A 19,615-nucleotide genomic window follows, 5' to 3' on the forward strand; every position below is an offset into this window, starting at 1 on the left:
GGCAAACAAATTTTGAAAAGCCTTTACAGGTTTTTAAAATATGTTTTCTGTCATACCAAGGCCTATAAACAACAAACCAAATGCCTAAAATATTAATAACTTTCCTTAAATTTATAGTAGTATTAGTCCTACGTAAGTGATCTACGATAGAAGAAAATGTTGTCCCGCACAAGGGAGGTCAAGGTTCAAGGAACAGCCGTATCGGCGTCCCATGGTCGACAGCGACAGATTACATCATTGCTCCTGACCCAGCACTGCAGGAACTCATTGGACAATGCAGCACCAGCTTTCTTTTGACCCTTACAGCAGCTGTGTCCTTTAAGGGGAGGGAACCTGCCTGCAGGAAAGGTGGCTTTTTTACTTCTTGGGGCCTAAGACCCCTGTGGCTGGGGGTCTGACTGACTTCACGTGGGGTCAGTCTGCTTGCAAGCAGAATGGGCAGCTGCAGGTGTAGCTCTGCCCTCACGTCCTCCACACAGGGTAAGAAATGCATTAGAGCAATACTTGGTTACTAGCACATTAAAAAGTGGCTTTTGAAGTTTATTATTTGTCCTCTTAATACAACTGAGCGAATACTCTGTTCTCAACTCCACACCCTCACCATGGCAGCCCCAACGTACGAAGTACTTAGTTGCTAAATTTACAGGTGAGGTCAATGCTGGGTCACTCTAGGTAGTCCTACAACATTCAACTCTGGCTTTCATTCTGTGAACTGCTTAATACAGATGTCAACAATGGGTGACTTGCCAGTACATCGCAGGTCACCACTGCTTACTACAAACACTTACATTCATGTTAAAACACGGGAAGTAAACCTTCCAGCAAAATCATTCTGAGTTTCTTTCCTTGATGCCTAAGAATGAATTTCAGTGTTTTCTATACAGGGATGGAAGTGATATATTTTGCCTCTTGTAGGATACCACCAAAAAAAGTAAAAACCCAAAACCAATAAAAACCCCAGACCAACACGCAACCTCCAAAAAAACAAGCAAACCAAACAAAACCCCACACGTTGCCACTAATTACCTTTCTATATATGGTGTTACAAAAAGGAGAGGGAGGAAAGGGTCCTCCACTTTGTTTTCAAGGCAGCAGCAAAGTAGGGAGTTTTCACTGACAAGAACTGAACTATCATTCCTGGTTTTAGCATTTCCAATCTCAGTATTTTTAGCAAAATATTGTTTCCTCAGACCTGTTAGTGACCTGTGCAGTTTCCATCAGCTCGCCTTCATACTGTAACACCACAGGGGACTGTATTTACTTTTAGACCTTCAAATTTACTACTTTAAACTAACTATATACTCTGATACTGTATAGTTAAGTGATATATAGAAACTCTAGCTGATGTGTGATGGCTCTCAGGAAAAGACACATCTCTTTCTACATGGTGCAGTTTTCTTGATATTTGGAAAAGTTTCATTATGCTCTGATACATGTAGGTGCCCTATGTCTAAGAATCTCTGTACTCTATGAACACCAGCAGATACGCAGGCATTTATATTCTAGAATCACGTGTATTAAACTATTTGTCATCGGTCTCAACAGCTAGACAGGAACTTCTGAGAAGGAGACTTGTTACTCACCTGTATACAGCACTAAGAACTATCCCGATTTCCCCTACCAGACCTTGAACTAAGCAGTCTTATTAACTAGAAGCTGTTTGCTGCTGTTGCTTTGGCAGCAGTAGCCCAGCCTCAGTGGGGGAGATTTTCAGCAGCTTAGCTGTCACTTTAACTGATCACAAGTCAGATAATTAACTCAGTTTTGCTATTAGCCTTTTAAATACATTTGCACGGGGAAAAAAACCACAGGTTAAATGTTTTCTACAGTCACAGAGAAGCAGTTAACAAACTAGGAACATAACCATCTTTTCAAAACTTTAATCCCTCCCTCCAGTTCTCCTTATTGAAACAGAGGCTGCTAAAATTTATGGCCAAAGGACTTGAAAGATTTTTTTTGAAGAATGTTTAATCCACAAAGCTTCAGTTTACAGTATAAAAACCCCTAAGATGCCTGTTTAGAAAGCTGATACCCAACTGTAGTCCATTTTTCTTATTTTTCTTAGTTCTTTTTCCTGGGATTTAGACAGTTTATATGTCATCTCTCCTAATAATTCCATAGGACATGTATCATCTTGTTCCATTTCCATAACTTCCCTTTCCTCATCTGAATCATCCTCTGGTTTTTCACTTTCCATTTCTACTTCATCAGCAACTTCTTCAGCACTGAAAGAGGAAAATGATGGAAAACAACCCAGTTATTGAAATGAACGGGTACTTTCACATACTATAGTATCACAAACTATAAGAGTAAGTCATTGTGCAAATAACTAACTAAACATTAGATTTTTTTTTTTTTTAAATCGCAGGTTACTTACCAACTACTATACTTCTCTTGCCATCTCTACTACTAGTCATTTTTCAAATGGCTGTCCTCTGTTTTAATTAAATGTAAACAAAATATTTTTCTCTCTCTAAATATATGATGTCAGAACAGGCAGATCAGTGCTATGTAAAAAGTTACAATCTCATGCTCCTACAGGATTAGAAACATTGAATACACTGGTAGATGAGACAATATTCAAGGCCCTTCTTCTCTTCCAAATCTGAAAAAGGTTACCTCGTCTTAAAAATTGCTACAATACCTAGAGTGCTACTAGAAAAGAAAAAAAGGTGTTTTGTGGCTTGGTTTTTTTTTTTTAAATGTAGGGAGGTTTTTAAAGTGGCTGCTCCCTTCTGATCGAGAGTTAAACTTGTGCTGAAGTAGAAAGAATAATTCCAAAGAATTGTATAGAACAGTTACCATTTGCAATGTGGCAATTAATACTATTAATATTTTTATTAATATTTATTGTTGTATAAGTATTTTGGATCTCATTAGGAATGACCTGCATGGCAGAGCAGTACTGGTCTCCTAAAAATCATCTGTTCAAATACAGTCACTCATAAAATGTAAATGGTGAAACATTTTTAATAATACTTTAACATTATAGTGCTAAGGAAAATAAAAAAAAATTAATCTATACATTGATATATTCTTGTTGTTCAAGAGCCCAGTCCTACAGCCCTTATATGCAACTTTAAAGCCACAGTCATACTAACTACTAGTGTCAAAGTACAAGTTCTACATGTGCAAATATTTACACAGGCCACTGAACTCCCAGCATACTTCTCCAGTACTAAAACTACATGTAAGTTTCTATATATTCCTTGTATTAGGTTTTCCCAGTGTTTTGCTGATGTGGCAAAAAGACTCTTACTTGTGTCATCCAGTAAGAAAGCCCGCAATACTGGTCCACACAACGTAGCAGAACTGCTGTTGCGGCAGAATACAACGCATGTGCAAAAACTACTCCAACTGGTGGGTTTTTTCCTGGGTAAACCCTGGTAGCGTAAACCATTGTCACACTGGTCTTTGCAAATTGAGAATGGCAGCTAATACCCATGACACATTTTCATCTCTGGCTTGGCAGAGTTTCATATAACACATTAAAGAATAAGTCGAACAAAAAATGCATTTAAATGGCTTCACTGTAAGTGACAAGATTATTCCTAGTACCAGACTACAGTCATAACCCCTGTGCCTGCATTCATTTTGTAGAAGCAAACATCGATCTCAGAGGAGCAAGCTACAATATATTTTAAGTACCTGTCAAGCTACTCCATTAAACTGGGATTAATGCGTTGTAAGACAAGCTTAGCTAACCGTCTTCACAGTATACACTCGTATTGTGTAGCTTAATTGGGAATGAAATTTGAGTTCTAAACAAACTGTTAAGCTTAAACCTAAGGACTAACTTCTTGGTGTATCTAGAAACCTAAACCAAGAATTATGCAGGAAGTCATCATAATATCAAATCAAGTTGAGACTCTGACATTTATCCAAAAATACCACTAAAAACATTAAATCCCTGGAATTAAGGTAAATTCTTAAAGAACATTTGAGTACCAAAGGCAACATTTTGCCTACAAGCACATTATGCTGAACAGCAGCAAAAAAAACCAGCAACCAAAGAGTCAATAGACTAAAAAGCCAGTTCACATATCTCCCCAAAACTGACTTGTTTTGAAACTTATGTCAACAGAAAAGTGGAGTGCTGGAAAACTGCTTTTACCCTTTAAACAAAGATGTACATAATTAAAAAAAAGAACTTCAATAACTAAGGACAGTTCTTAAATTTTTCTTACCTTTTGTTCTCTTTGGAGATGAGCAATGAATTAATAAATATAGGACAGAGAAAGGAAGCAGATGGCAGAACATGTGCCGGAGTGTGCAAAAGCTGAAAAGATAAAACAGAAGCTTTATGAAAGCTTTTGTTTGTCATGATTTTGTTTGTACACTTACAGTAATGACTCCTACCTCTTTGACAGCAGGCGAGTCTCGCCCATGCTTATTACGAACAACTAGTCTTCCAAGGTCTGTATCCTCTTGTGATTGCTGATGTCTGTGCTTTCCCAAGAGCAAGCTAAATGGGGTCACAGGAAGACTTTCTTCTACTGCCAGCTTGAAAAAGATCAAAGTTTTAAGTAGAATTTTAGTGCCACAAACCTTAAGTTCTATCTCATTTTGAGTTACCAAAATTCAGAATCAACCTAGGTGGCAAAACTCTACACTCAAATTTAATGCAACTGAGCCATATGGCTCTTTGTACTCATTCTCTGCCGGGCATCCTGAGAGAGTCCTACACAGAGGTAATAAAACTCTCCAGGATCTGGATTCAAGGACACCAGATTTTAATTTGTTGATGTACCAATTAACTTCCAAATACGGAAGTTGGTGCGTGTGCCAGAAAAACTTGAGTACGGCTTTCAGATTCCATTTATGACTAAAAGATCATTTATACCCCAGCATCATCAGCTGCATGATGTAATCATGTAACTGGAAGCAAAACACGGCAACTTCCCTTCTGGCATTTTCCTAGACCATCATACCTTTATCTTGAGTATGGAATTATTCCCCCACCCTCCAAAGAAACTGCTTGTAACCACATTCCCATTAGATTTTGTATTACAAAGATATTAACTACTATTTTGATCTATTTTATCTAACCAACCAAATCAAGCAAGTACTACTGTTTTACTCTGTTCAGTGGGTATGAATCGCTTTTTCAACATATATTTAAGAGACTGAATTTCCCAGACTACTACTCCACAGGAGTACATACTGGAATGTAATTATGAAATTCGTTCTCAATGATAAGTCACAATTGACTGACAACTGTTCATCCTCACCAGAAAGCACAGTTCAGGCCACACACTCAAGGTTTCAAGTGTTAAAGAAACCAAGATAAGGAAAAAGCTTATTCAAACATCAAGTGTTTTTTTCCTAAAACGATTCAGGTCACACATATCAAGCAAAGTATCATATTCTTTTTGTTCAGGGCAAATGAGAAAAGGAGGGATTAGCTTACTAATACTTCTTTTTTAAAAGGTTTTTACAAAGAGAAATTCTGTCAAAAAAAAAAAAAGGGCAAAGCAAATAGAGATCACTGCCCCTTCAGCTAAGTGCCTATGAATCCATCTAAGGATCTGGTGGGCGTTTTCATGACAGAAGGGAATTTGAATCTGACACACTGAACACCAACAGAAGTTTTAACTGCTCTGTACATCTCTGCCAGAACTTCCATAAGAGTTACCTGTTTGCTTGATGGTGTAAGCCTTTCTTCTAGAGACTTTGTGCTAAGCGTCATTAGCTCCTAAAATACAGAATGATGTAGTAGAGTTATAGTATGTGAAATTTGCTTTCTGTATTTCCATACCTTGCCTACAGAAGCTTCCAACTGGCCCAAAACCTTCTGCCAGTCAAGTGGAAGAGGCAAACACATCTCTTCCTCTATTTTATAAAGAAAATTGAAAGAAAGAAAGAATGGACCTAGAGTCTCCGCATAGACTTTTTGGGAAAACAAACAAAAAACCACCCACCCACGTATTACACAGAAAACTGGATATCGTATGACACATTTGGATAATCAGCAATGATACAGCTTCTAGGTGGTTGTTTCAGTTAAACAGCACAGGCAATGTTCTCAAATTATCTAGTTTATTGCATGAACGAGGCAGCAGAAACTATCAGCAGTAGAAAACCAGCAAATAATCAGTTTTGAACTAAAGCCGTTTTGGCAGTTCAAAGCTTCTAATAAAGAAAAAGCATGGTTTATGCTGCCTTGAAATCACAAAAACAACCCTCTTACACTCAACAGCAGAACTCCAAATATTTATCAGTCCACATTCAGGAAAATACTTTCCCCCCCAGGAACCACCTGCCAATCACTGTTTCTTACTTGTGTATCCGTAAGAAAAAATAGTTGGGATCTTCTTAGCCAAAGGTATTTTTCTGAGCCAATCATTTCAGGTTCGTCTCTTGGAACAAAGGCAGCAAGCTGGATCTTTTCTTTACAGAGGTTTCTCTGGATATAGACTGGCCGTGGCTCATCTGGTTTAAACACAAACACTGCAAAACCAAGAACATCATCTCTTTATATCATGAAATTCTTACCTTCCTGGATAGCTGTCAAAGCAGCCCTGTGAATCACAGCCAGTAAAGGCTGGACAGGATTGCCTTTAAGCACTAGTTTGCAGGAATTATTATTGGATAACCTTACTGCATAACAGAAGGTACCTTTCACAGTACTCTACTGCAGAGAACACATCTGGAAATTAACTTTTCTGGTCAACAGTAGCTCTAGGAAGAGTAATCATAATTTATGGTCAAATCTCTAAAACATAGCTGTACAGTTCAATCACAGTTTTGCATTCACAGAAGAGGGTCAAGAGCATTCAAGACCCTCACCCTCACCCAGAGAACATGGTTAATCCTGTGCTATGTCTATATCCTGTACCACAAACTAACTGTTGGAAGAAAAGATGGGGAACCAACATGCTTTACTTGACTGCTGCTGTCAGATGTTGCTCAGGTACAAACACAGACTCAGGGCTGCCTTATGGCTTTCATGGGACTGAATTCTATGAAAACCTCTTCTAGAAATTCTGCTTTCAGTTTTAAATTCCACTGACTACTACTTGTCAAAGAAGCCTTTGTACTTACAGCTGGACTCTTTTGAGAGCCATGAGACAGCAGCAATATGTTCTGAAAGAGGATCAGGTTGCAAAACTAAAACATTGAGGTGGGCACTCCATTCCACTGAAAAGCAAACACAGCAACAGCCAGACATGAAAAGAAGGCATTCAGTTCTGTCCCACTACTTTGCCAAACAAAAGGTCAAATGGGAATGACACACAGGGCTTTACCCTCTGGAAGAGGTGTGCAACTTCACTTATGCCCAGATGAATAAAAATACATAAATATTATCAACTACTACTACAAATGCAGAAAATACCAGCTGTTATTCTGTTATTGATCATCTAACAGAATTTACTATGCACATAAAGCACATGTATGCCAGACAGGATACTATCTTTACTGAAGTCTGAAAATCATTACATTTCCACAGGACATTTTGTAGTGAATCAATTTGGAATCAAACTAGGATTATTTTAAAGTTTCATAATAAATGCAAGCGTTAAATGTTACCACGCGAGCCTACATTTAAGCTGATCTTACATGCACAACTGAGCAGGTTCCAGCAACACAGAAAGCCATGATCAGTGGCACCAATAAGGTACTTGGAACATGTTAGTCTCCCAAAGCAGATGTTCCTACAGAAGTAAAAAGTCAAAACAAGTTAATGACCTTCAGATTTGGTCTTTGTTTCCTCTAGGTAGTAATGATTCACAAGTCACAAAAACATTCAGTTAAGATTTAATTCTGGTATTTAAATCAGGAGAAGCTTGCTTTTTGCTTTCACCCCTAGTGGCATGAAACTTCACACACAACCATGAGATAGGTCTGGGAGATTTAAAAGTATGCGTAAATCTATAAGGATTACTCGTTCCTACCACATTCTGATTTCAAGGAGTGATTTTAAGCTCTTAAATAAGTTACAAACCCATAAATACTAGTAAGTGTTCACATTGGGACTGGAAAATAAATGCTGTATTTAAAGAACTCCTACTATTACTCTAAGCATTTAAAATCAAGGAGCAGTTAAAAAAAAAAAATTCTTACGGGCTGCTCCAGTTGAAGGAAGCATGTGATTTATTTTCACTTACTTTAATTTCTCACTCTCTTGTTTGAGAATAGCAGAGCAGCTTTTTGATTTCTAATGCTATAGAACGTTTTCCAAAAAGCTAATAAGGGACCAAATTTCTATATAAAACATAGCTCTTTGAAGTTATGCAATTAATACAGCTGCTTAATATAGTCCTAGAGTAATTTATTTCCTTCAGTATAGCATCCAGTAAGGGCTACAAAAAGAGCAGCTGCCTGGGAAAAGGTTGCCACTGTGCCAAGCTGTCAAAAGAGGTCTTCTCTACAGATACAGTAAAGATGTGGCTGACATGCCTCCCACAATTTTCCTTGCAGACCAGTTTTAGAATCATGTTTCTCTATCTCTAATCTTACAGGACCAGTATAAATAAAACAGACTGGATTACACAAAAGAAGAGCTTACAAGCATACCCACAAAAACATGGAAGCGAGAAATCTCTGAATCTCTCTATGATTCTTTGCCTCAGAGTCTTTAAAACATAGTGACCACACAACATTTTGCTTTCCATTTTAGGTGTTTCCTGGAAGTGGGTATATGAAGCACCTCTAACATTTCCGCAGTAATGACTTTGAGAAGCAAGTTTGAGAAGCAGTTAGAAAAACCTTAGCACTGAAAGAGAATGCTACAGTCGGTTTGTAGTATCTTCCTGCTTCAGAAATTGTTTAAATTTCTAACTATTTAAATAGTTACAGAGATCTGCCACAGAGATTGAGTACATGAACCAGTGAGGTCACCCATTGCTCTATTTTTCCAAGACTATAATGAGAAAAATGATACTTTACCTAGATCAGAAACTGCTGTATATTTGCACAGTCCAGGAAGCTCAATATTAAGGCTGTCCTATTCTTTGACTCTTTGTCTTTTATCTCTACCATCGATCTATGCCAGTCCTCATTATCTTTACACAACAGAATGGTATCTAGGCCTTCAGGATGTCTTTTATTGTGACAGCACACAATGAAGCATGCTGGGATAGTCTGCTAGGCAAATATGGATTTTCCAACAGAGGTTAGCAAGGATCAAGACATATCTTTGATAATGCAGATAAGGTCAATATGGCTTTGTGGTTGATATAATTTTTATTTGTATGCATGTGTACATGCATAAATCACAAACGTCTTATATTGATACTTCTTCAGTACTTTGATTAGTCCCTAGATTAATGAGGAAAAAAGAGATGAGCTATTAACACTGTGTGCCTAGTAAGACATATTTTAAGTATGGGAGGTACAGGAGTCACAAGCAAGGAAGAAGATGAAACTGCAAAGTCTGATTTTATTATTTTTAACAGTCAGCGACCAGCCACCTAAAAGCCATTTTAGTCTTTTCTATATGTGAACTTAGGACTGTCAAATTCAATGTTTATATGAAAATATACAAGGTCTTGGACTACTATGAATTAATTCTTTCTGTTCCAAGAGTTCAAGACATAAAAAGCCAGATGAAAAACATACCTTATTTTTCCAGGTGGATGGCAAAATGTACACTTAAGATCCCAAGTAACTGAATCCCATACTGTGACAGTTTCTTCAAAGCTAACAGCAAGCAAAGAGCCATCTTCCGAGAAACAGCAGTTGGTAGCTTGGTAGTTGTGGTAGCTGCCTACAAAGTCACAGCTCCAGCTCACACTTTGCTGTGCTGCAGTGAATAAACAAGCTAGTTAACGCAAGTCTATACATAACAAAAGAAGAATTCAAGTATTAGGGCTGCAAAACAGGCTCAAGAGCAAGATAGTTTTGTTTCAGAAGGCTTACATTTTTAAGCGGTACAGAGAATCTGTCCTGTTCTAGTACAAGAAACAACTAGTAGGTTTTCCATGTGTCCTCAGTTTTGCATCTGAACATGAGACTGACATGGTACAATATTCATGTTTACTTTGCCAGCTACATTAACTGTGCATTCAGATAGGCAGATGTTAGATAAAAGAAAAAAGGTACTTAAGTAGATTCAACATCTAGTGTTCTGAAACACACTGTTCTTTTAAAACTGTAGCAAGAATGTGAGCATTACTAAAAATTTAAACACAGGTTGCATTTGAGTCCAACAAAACTCATGGTTCATGTACATCAAGTTTGAGGATCACGAAGTGACCCACCAGCATGCTTTCTTCTCTCGGTTAACCTGCCAGTGCACTCAGTTGGGATACCTTTCCCATTGTTGATAACTGCCATAAAATGAACAGAAGCAAAGGAACGTACTTACCACATAACATACATTTCCCAGTATAAGCACATTCATACAGCATGCTTTTGAAACATTTGAGTAGGATGAGGCAAGAAAGGAAAATAAGTTGTTCACCCTATGCTAAGATATGCTTTATATAATGGCTACGAGTTGATGATTAAAAGAACTGCCTGTAAAAAAAAAAAAGCCAGAAACAGTTCACTACTTTAAACTGCATGGCACCACCTAGAGGCACAGTTAGAGATCTGCTGCAAATAAAAACATGGCGGGTGTATTCTACATATGAAGTAATTAGTTTATTAATATTTGCTTAAAAGAAGCCTGCAGCATATTGAGTCTCTCTACCTGAGCATCCCTACCTTGCCTCCCCTGGGCAAACACACTACAGAAGTCAGCACTGATTTGTACTTTTACACATGCCATGAAACAGAACTCTGTATAGTTACTTAAAAAACACACACACACACACACACACACACACACACACACACACAGAGAAACACCCCGATGAGGTCAGTCAGCAGATACAAACCTATCTTATTGAAGCAAACAGACCCCATTAAGTCTTACAATCAGAAAAGAAAAAGAAGAAAAAACCTCTTTCAGATACCATTGAGAGAGTTGCTATCAAGCAAGTACATGCATAACTCCTAGTAAAAGAATGTGAGCTTTTGTTTTTCTTCTCACGAGCAGCCCCTGCTGAGGGGCAAACAGCTTGGAAAGCCAATTTGGCAAAATAAGTTTGCCAGATGGAAACCTTAGTAGTTGACAAGTACTTCTGAACATGTTCTCACTTGCTTACGAAAAATGCAAACATAAATAAACTGAAAGCAGTTCAGCAAGACCACTACCACACCTATTTGGGAACAGGAAAAGATAAGACACCCATGTGGCAGCAAGGTTCCAGCTCACTTAAGTGTGCCTGGCACCGTAATAACAGTTAGGTAAAAGGAAATTAAGATGTGGGAAATCTTTAGTATTTCACATCCAAAGGCATACAGGGTAATACACGTCCCTCAGATGTTCTGTCTGAAACAGGTGAACATCAGCATGCATTTTGAGAGGTGAAATTTGGTTACTCAAGTATCTTGGAAGATACTTCCAAGTAGAAGATACTGAAGTATCTTGAAATGGACCCTAAATATCCATTCTGGGACAAATATCTAATGGGAAGGAAAGATGTTAAAAAAAAACCACCGAACTCTGAAGTGGTGGAACTGCAGAATGGCAAAGTGCTATTATTTTACACTAAGTTAACTAAAACAGAATAACACATTTCTGCATCCTGCTCCCTTGAGCAGAAATCTCAAACACAAAAACTACCCAGAGGAATGACAAAAATCCATTTTCCCAACATGGAAAAATCATTACCACAAACAATCCTTTAAATAAATCAACGCAGGCTGCCATTCCCTTCTGCAACAGGCTCAGCAAGGTCTCTGCTATTTCATACCAATCCATAATATTGCAAAACTATGAGAGAACTCCATCGCAGAGGATGCTCAGGAGGACACAAGACTCCATGCAACAGCAGAAAGAGATAAATGCATGGGACTCGAGGCCTAGTTCTGCAAGGATGAAGTTAGGGTCAGAATTTTTATAGCATGTTACAAAGTAGCAAGTAAGTTACATTTTGACCGTACTTACCCTCTGGATCAGTGTCTTCTACCATCACCCAGACTTTAAACACACAATCTCTGCCAGCTGTTACCAATATCAGAGAGTCATCTTCTGGTTCATCCATGTCACGAAAGCATATGTCTGTTATGTGGTCATCATGGGGCATATTTATTCTAGTATTCAGCTTAAAGCTATAGAAAAAGAAAACAGAAGCTTGCCATTTTATGTCATTTTGAACTTGTGGAAGATTTCAGTCTAAGATGATTCTGGAAGGGGCAAGGAGAAGAGGAATCAACTTCTGTCTAAATATATAGCTAAATGGTATCGCATTTGCAGACCAGATTTCCCTGATCACTTCCACACTAACCAAGTATCACACAAATATTGTAATCCCATGGGTTATAATAGCCTGCCTGATTAATGTAAATAAATTAGATACAGAGCAATTATTTCCAATCTGTATTTACTTCAACTCTGTGTGTCGTTTCAGATGCGTGTAGCATGCATGGTAAATTCCTTCGGTCTTTCCTAGACTTTTATTAGTTGATCTGGAAAAATTCTACCTTTGCAAGACAAAGCCTCTGTGTGATACTTTAGGTTTTGACACCTAGAAGGCCAGCTCTATTATCATTACCTTTGTGTTTCTTCATCATAGAACCACAGCTTCAACTGTAACTCAGGGTCAGTTACTTCTTCTCTCTCTTCTACTGTTGCTAACCACTTGCCTTGTGCACTAAACGCCACTTTTACCAAGTCAGCTTGGTTTAAACCTGCCTGATGAATGTACTGTCGTTGCACAATATCCAACTGCAAAACAAGACCAAAACTACGTTTCAAAATTCAAGTGTATATTTAGAGATATCATTCATAAAACTATGGAGAAAGGATGTTCTGAAAGCACTGATTAGAACTGACCAGGCTGTGGCACAGAAAAAAAAGGTGGGGAAATAATTAGGGCATGTACATTCCACAGTAATGCTAAGTGTAGGAAAGAAGAGAAGGGGAAAAAAAAAAGAAAGATATTTGAGAGGGATTTTACCTGGAAATTTTTGACACTTACCAGGAACAGCACACTGTTTTGAAGTACCCACTCAACTGTGAACATTTAGCTATGCTTAACAAGTCAAAGAAGTTTGCGACAAAGCTGAAAACGTCTCTGCTTAGAATCCAGTCTCACCATATAGCTGCTGGCTTTTTTCGTGTTTGCCATATTAAGTCTTCAAATACATTTGGATGCATAACTTACTGGACTGAATAAGTTAAAAGTTTTAGCACAAGCCCATCCAACTTACACTGAACAGCTGTTGGTCGCTTTGGAGACAATAGAACTGCAAGTGGCCTGGCTCTCCGTTGAGGACCAAAGCTTTAGTCCTAGGATCAACCACTAGACCAGTCTTGACATTTGTACCTGGAAACAAAAATAAGATGACAAACGACCCAAGATGGGAAGTGACACATTCTGCCCTCTAAGTGGAAGATAAATTTTATTGTACTTACATTTGATTAGCCCTTGAATACTTTTGCAAAATCTTAGGTTGCTGTTGATTATTGTAATTCCTGAAAGGAAGAAAGATAAAATCTTACAAAAGGCTTCTGCAACGTAACCACATCTCACCATCAGGAAGGGACCTTAACCAACTGTGTTTAATCCTATATGCGTATCTTTTCTCAGTTTATGACACCCCTACATCAAGGTGGAAAGCCAATTTACAGCAGCCATCAGGCAAATTCACAGAACTGATGAAAGAGCAAAAGATCACTTCAAGGATCTGTTCTTTCAGATCAATATTGAACTTTTATGTAGTATCTAATTAATCTGAAATTAACAAAAGTAAAGCTCATACAGATTTGCATTCCATTTTGCATTAAGCGACACTTAAAATATGTTTTGGCTTACTGTTGTCTGTATGCAAGGTGCAACAGAGTGCGCCATCAGATGACATGGAGATGTACTCAATAGCAGATCCCAAACGAGGAAGAAAATCCTTCCGACAGTCTGATTCATTGTGCCACAGAACTAGAACAGATTCAACTCCACCACTCAGCAATTTGGTTCCTTTTCCAGTAATAAAAGTGCAGTTATAGGTTTTGGTTAAAAAAAAAAAAAAAAAAAAAAAAAAATCATCAGCATACATGTTTACAATGACAGGCAAACATAGATTTCTGGGAAACCTTTCTTAAAACCCTCACATTCAAAGCAATTATTCCTCATATCTAGCCTGGACAATACGCATATATATTTCTCACTATCCCATGTTAAATTGCTAGAGAAACTGCAATTAAGTAACAAGAATTTGTGCCTACAGTAAAATTTAAACAATGCTTTGGGAATAGTAGATCCCATTACTTTCTGAATCAGCTGAGTATTTGTGTTAGAAAGAGAACAATTCAGCTACACTCTATCAGAAGTACTTTGCAGTAAGAAATATCCTAAGGAGAATAGTTCGGATCATGCAATTCAAATCGAAGTTAACTGTATTTCTGCCACTATGTTTCAGCTCGGACTAGACTGGCTGGGTTTATGAGGATGCAAGTAAGACTCTGGCAAGAACTCATCACTATTACTGATGAAAAATAGGGAGAGAGCGGAGGTGGGGGAAAAGAGGTAAGAGGAGGGTTTAGATTTTACATTCTACCACAGAAGGTAGATATTTGACATTACGAATGCCAACCAAAACATATAAAAAACCTCAACTGCTTCCATTTTTATTTCAGATCCTTCCTGGACATATTTAAAATTCTAGAAATTAATTTGTTAGTAAGCGGACAAACTCAAACTTCTATTTATTTTTCCCTCCCCGCAGCAAGTCTTTGACTTTGAAAGCGCTTATGGGGTTGTTTTTTGTGGGCTTTTTTTTGTTTTTGTTTTTTTACTCACCCTCCGTAGAAAAAGCTAGATCCATGACGGTATCATGATGCCAGTGCAGTGTGGAAAATGTGTACTCTTTCTTGTGGTAGAAATTCCGCCTACGTGGGGAGGAATAGAACAGTTCTTTAAGCACATCATCAGTAACAGAGGGAATGAAAGGAAATACTGAATTGAATCAAGTATACCACCCTTTCCTCTAACTTCTAGACTACAGTTTCTTTTATGCTTAAGTGATGCGAAGGGCAGGGAGGAACTGTGCTAGCCAGTTTTGGGCACCTTCCTGGTGCACACGTGCATCTTAGACACATACTGAGCAACTCAGTGCTACAGAGCAACTTGGCAAGCGTATTGTTCTTAACCACACGATTCCAGTAGCATGCTCTCCCTAGTACTCTACTTGCCCACAAAGAGTTACGTCAGCTGCTCCTGCATTACCTTTTTCAAATACAGTTTAGACTCATGGAGCATAACTTAACAGGAGTATTCCCCCATTTTACATTAAACTGAAGCTGTACCCTGAAGGCAGTGTCAGTGCTGCAGGTTCACAGGGCTTGCCATTCTTTGTTCATCATGGCTTCTGAAAATGGCAACGCTAAGGACGTATTAGACTGTTTTGCTCAGGTTCCACTTAATTCCTACGGTCACGTCAGTTTATGGGGTACAGCTGAATCAAAATGTGCATACCAGAGGCGAATCTTTCCATCAGCATGGCCAGTTGCAATACAATCCTCCACAGGATGGCACGCTACGCAGGTGAAGTGATTGTTTCCACTTTTTGTCTTCATTGCACTTACAGAAAACCTTCAAGAGTTAAGAAAGTAACTTTAATTACATTAATTGGGTTTTCTTTTTCTTTTGTTTAAACAAAGCTTCAGAAGGATCAGGTAATGCACATAAAAATTCTGACTAGCAGAATTAAATATCTCCAAGTTGTTACAGTTACATGAACCCTCCAAAAAAACAGTGACAGACATATTTTTCTCTTTTATTTCATTAGTTCTTTGCCTTCAGTCAAGCTGAAAGATTTTTCCTCCTTTCTCTCTCTCTTCTACCACCTTCCATTCCTCCTCCAGCCTCTGTTTTGGCCTCGACCAAACTATGTCACTTGTTTCAGTCCAGCATCAGCCTAAGCATTTACCTGAAGAAAATACATGCCTGAGCTGAAAAGACAGGCTACCACTGCTACTGGAGCTCCTCACTGGCTGCCTCTGTGGGCAGCTTCTTATATACTGACTACATCCCTCCAGCATAAAACCAAATGGATGCTGACAAATATAAAATAGGGTGTGCACTCATCACCAATTAACTAACATTTATGATGTATCAGACTGAATCAATAAGTGAAATTTTCATTCTTACCTGTTCAACTGTTTCTGTTTAAAAAAATAAACTTGGAGATTGACCTCCTTCACTGATGCCACATATTCACCCTGGTATAGTAAAACAACAACTTAGGACGTACAGATTATGTTCTTACACATGAAAGGAAAAAAAATAACGTTTGACCACAAAGTACCTAAAATTGGAGACAACATATAAGCTGATGTTAAATAAATATTCTCCTATTATAGGTGGTGGGTTTTTTTTAATAAAAGAAAGCATAGGTTTACACAGATTCATTTAATTTCAGTTTTGTTTCAGTGCCGCTGTGCTTGTATAAAAGCATAAACAGCATACAGTTCATCTGAGGGGGGGGGGGAAAACCCAACCAACCAACACCCAACGGAAGAAAAAAACCCAAAATGTGAATATACTTCTCTTCCAAACGCAATACACTTTGGTGACGCATCCACACCATCCAAAACAACCGACAGTTCCTTGGCTTCCAGATCTTGGCCTGCTGCTTTTGTCAGCTTAACTGAGACCAGCTGGAACGTATCTGACCAAAGGAAAATCTGTTATCCAAAGGCTTTTATAAGCAAGTTTATATACCCCCTTAGCAAAGGGATTTACACCCATTCTACACTGAAACTAACATGTTAGTGCCTTCCAATATTTTTATAAGTTTGAAAAAGTTTGTAATGCCTTTCAAAAACTAATTGTTACAGGTATTTTGATTGAAACAATTGTATTGAAGATTGAGGACTAGATAGTGGATACCGCTACAACTGTAAGCAGAAACCAAGCAAAGTTGCAGATTTTCTCTTGCTCTGAGGTGACATCCGTGGCAATATAGTAGGTGTAAGGTCAAGCTATATTTATATTTATTTCAGACAAAATTCTAGGAAAAAATATCTAGGCATGCTGTTAAATAAAGTCTATTTATGTTAATACTGCTTAAGGTAGAAGAGTAGTCTCAAGTACTGTAGCGTACCCTATATTATGGTAAGCACTGCTTACAGATTAATTCATCTACAACATCAGATACATGCAGTATATCCTTCAAAAAAGAAGACAAGCACTCTTCTAGAGAAATGTCATAAAATAAAAACAGAAAAAAGGTACAAAATGCAGGACTGCAGATATCTGTCATAGGATTTAAGAAATATTTTCAAAATTAATACAGTAAAGCACATTTTTGCAGCATACCATTTGCTGACATGACAGCAGCTTAGACACAGAATGACTTAGATGACAAGGATGATGGCAATCATACTGTACCTCTTTCACCACTCTTGGGAATGACAACAAACACTGAGTCCTCACAACTAGCAAGTGTGTACAGTGCCAGAAGTTTGGATCCTACAGTGAAAGTCTGAAGATAAAAACAGAAGGAGATCAGCAGCTCTTAGACTTGTGTGTATGGTTTTCAAGAGTGAATAATACTAAGTTTTTCCAGTAAGGAAACACATGTGCTTTAAAGAAACCTGGATGTATTAATTAAAATGCTCAATTCTAAGACAAATAAAAAGACCTTTATTCTATCAAGGACTAATACAAACATTAAAACAGTACTAATAATATATGAGACATGAGATTTACTGAAAAACCTGAAGGTACCTTACCCCTAACACAAAGCAGAAGGCCCACCTATAGGAATGCGCCTCTAGGTAGCAGAAAATAGGAGCAACAGGACAGTTAGTAGCTGCCCACATTTTCGAGCCATCATATAAATTCCTGTTGACACATCACAAACTGCACCACACTCCCTAAGGGTTACACTCGACTCTGAACTGCAGCAAAGTGTCAGCCCATGTCCCATCTTTTTCCCCAAATGATTCTGTGTCACCATTAATTTCACATTCTCTACCGCATTCTATTGCTGCCATAAACCGATGGCTTTCAGGCTGTGTTAAAGGCAGAACAACACGTCCCAGGCTGATTTGTGACCATTTGTAGTAACAGCTGCTGAAATCCTTGTTCTACTACCAATAGGTCAAGAATAATTTTGACACATGCTCAACAGGAATAACTCAACATACTTTAATGGGAATCCCATCCATGAAGTCCCACAGCTTAATGCTGCCATCAAGAGAGGAAGAATATAGCTGAGGAAAAAAAAATACACATAAATTAAAGTAATATGTCAAAGCCAGCTTTATCATGAAATCACAGCTTAGAAGTTGAAGGATTGATCGATGGAACTGCGATTCCAAATGGCTGAACCACCAATAGTACAGGACACAGACCAGCTCTGTGCTACCTTCAAACAAAGTGCAATAGAAAGACAACACTATTATTCTGGTTTGGAATATACGTTTCCATGAAGCATGAAAGAAACAAGAGGTATTTCTGTTCAGTCACTTGAGACTAGCAAAGCATGCACGGATATACATTAGGCCCACATCTATCAACACTTGCATCATACTTTGCATCGGTAATATGCAGATACAGCCTATGCTGGCAAATAATTCTTGTATATATATAGGCACCAGAAAAAAACCCCAAGCAAACCAAAAGCCAGAGCAGGAGCGGCAATGAACAGAGAAGACAGACTGAGGGTAGGCAGGTAGTCAAACAGCCACTGGGCAACTGCAGGCATTTAGCCAAATCTGCATCTGTATCAAGTAGGCGGAGAGGGGCAAACACCAACCACACTAAATGTCGCTGATTTTCTTACATGCTTCTTTTCCCACTTTAATAATAAAAAAGAGGAAATTTTGCTGACATTCCCATTTTGCTGTTGTAACTCCCATGACGTTTCACAATTTTTATTTTTTTTTTTTTTTTTAGAAAACAGATATAACGTTTACCCTTCCAGGCAGATTTCGGAGAGACATTAACTATACAAGGCTATAATCGCTTCCAGGTCGCTCTCAGATTCCAGCCAGCCCCCAAACAGCAGGGACAGCCCCAGCAGAGGCCCCCAGGCTGGGCCGAGAGGGCAGGAGCACCCCGGCACCCCCACAGTCGCAGCATCCCCGCCACCCCCGCCCCCATACCCCCCCCGGCCCCGCAGACCTGCATGCGGTTGTGCGGGTTGAGCTGGATGCCCGTCACCAGGCCGGCGTGGCCCCCCATCACCCGCAGCGTCTCCTCGGTGGCCACGCTGTACACCTTCACGAAGTCGCCGGAGGCGCACAGCAGGTACCTGAAAGGGAGGGAAGCCGTCAAACGCCGCCTGCGGGATGGCAGCGGGCCACGGCGGCACTACCCGGCGGCTGCCCCCACACCCGCCCCACAGGCGGACGGTCCCGACTCTAGCCCCGGCCCCACTTGCTTGGAATCGGCGGAGAAAACGGCCCTGGCGCCGCGGAGGGCGCCGCCGCATCGCACCACGCGGAGCGTCGCCGGCGCCACCATGTTCCCCAAGCGGAACCCCCGACCTTTCACCCCTGCGCCGGCAGCCACTCTTTCCCCGCCATCCCTCAGGACTCTATGGTACTCGGACTTCCCCCGTCGGTTCCGCCCGCCGCCGGCGTGGCGGCCGCGGCAGCCTGGCGTTGGTTGGCTCC

The 19,615-nt window shown here is 39.3% G+C and overlaps 1 protein-coding gene across 2 annotated transcripts; it reads right to left on the minus strand.

Annotated features, from left to right (window-relative positions):
- Window positions 1–521: 521 nt before the first annotated feature.
- Window positions 522–19,582, minus strand: WDR75 (WD repeat domain 75). 2 transcript variants are annotated; one of them, XM_075093956.1, is made up of 21 exons: window positions 19,487–19,582; window positions 19,122–19,251; window positions 18,143–18,208; window positions 17,382–17,475; window positions 16,535–16,659; window positions 16,140–16,210; window positions 15,465–15,581; window positions 14,790–14,878; window positions 13,809–13,967; window positions 13,409–13,468; window positions 13,204–13,319; window positions 12,546–12,718; window positions 11,939–12,102; window positions 9,562–9,745; window positions 7,561–7,655; window positions 7,045–7,140; window positions 6,281–6,450; window positions 5,636–5,695; window positions 4,360–4,503; window positions 4,188–4,279; window positions 522–2,225 (listed from the first exon to the last, which is right to left on the minus strand). In XM_075093956.1, the coding sequence occupies exons 2-21, from the start codon at window positions 19,179–19,181 to the stop codon at window positions 2,018–2,020; spliced, it is 2,343 nt and encodes a 780-aa protein (XP_074950057.1). In that variant the 5' UTR covers window positions 19,182–19,251; window positions 19,487–19,582; the 3' UTR covers window positions 522–2,017. The 2 variants fall into 2 exon arrangements, with proteins under 2 accessions (XP_074950057.1, XP_074950058.1); XM_075093957.1 differs by having other exon boundaries at window positions 19,381–19,535.
- Between the last annotated feature and the right edge of the window lie 33 nt (window positions 19,583–19,615).

This window comes from Phalacrocorax aristotelis, chromosome 5 (genome assembly GCF_949628215.1).
Source record: "Phalacrocorax aristotelis chromosome 5, bGulAri2.1, whole genome shotgun sequence".
Lineage (NCBI taxonomy): Eukaryota > Metazoa > Chordata > Aves > Suliformes > Phalacrocoracidae > Phalacrocorax > Phalacrocorax aristotelis.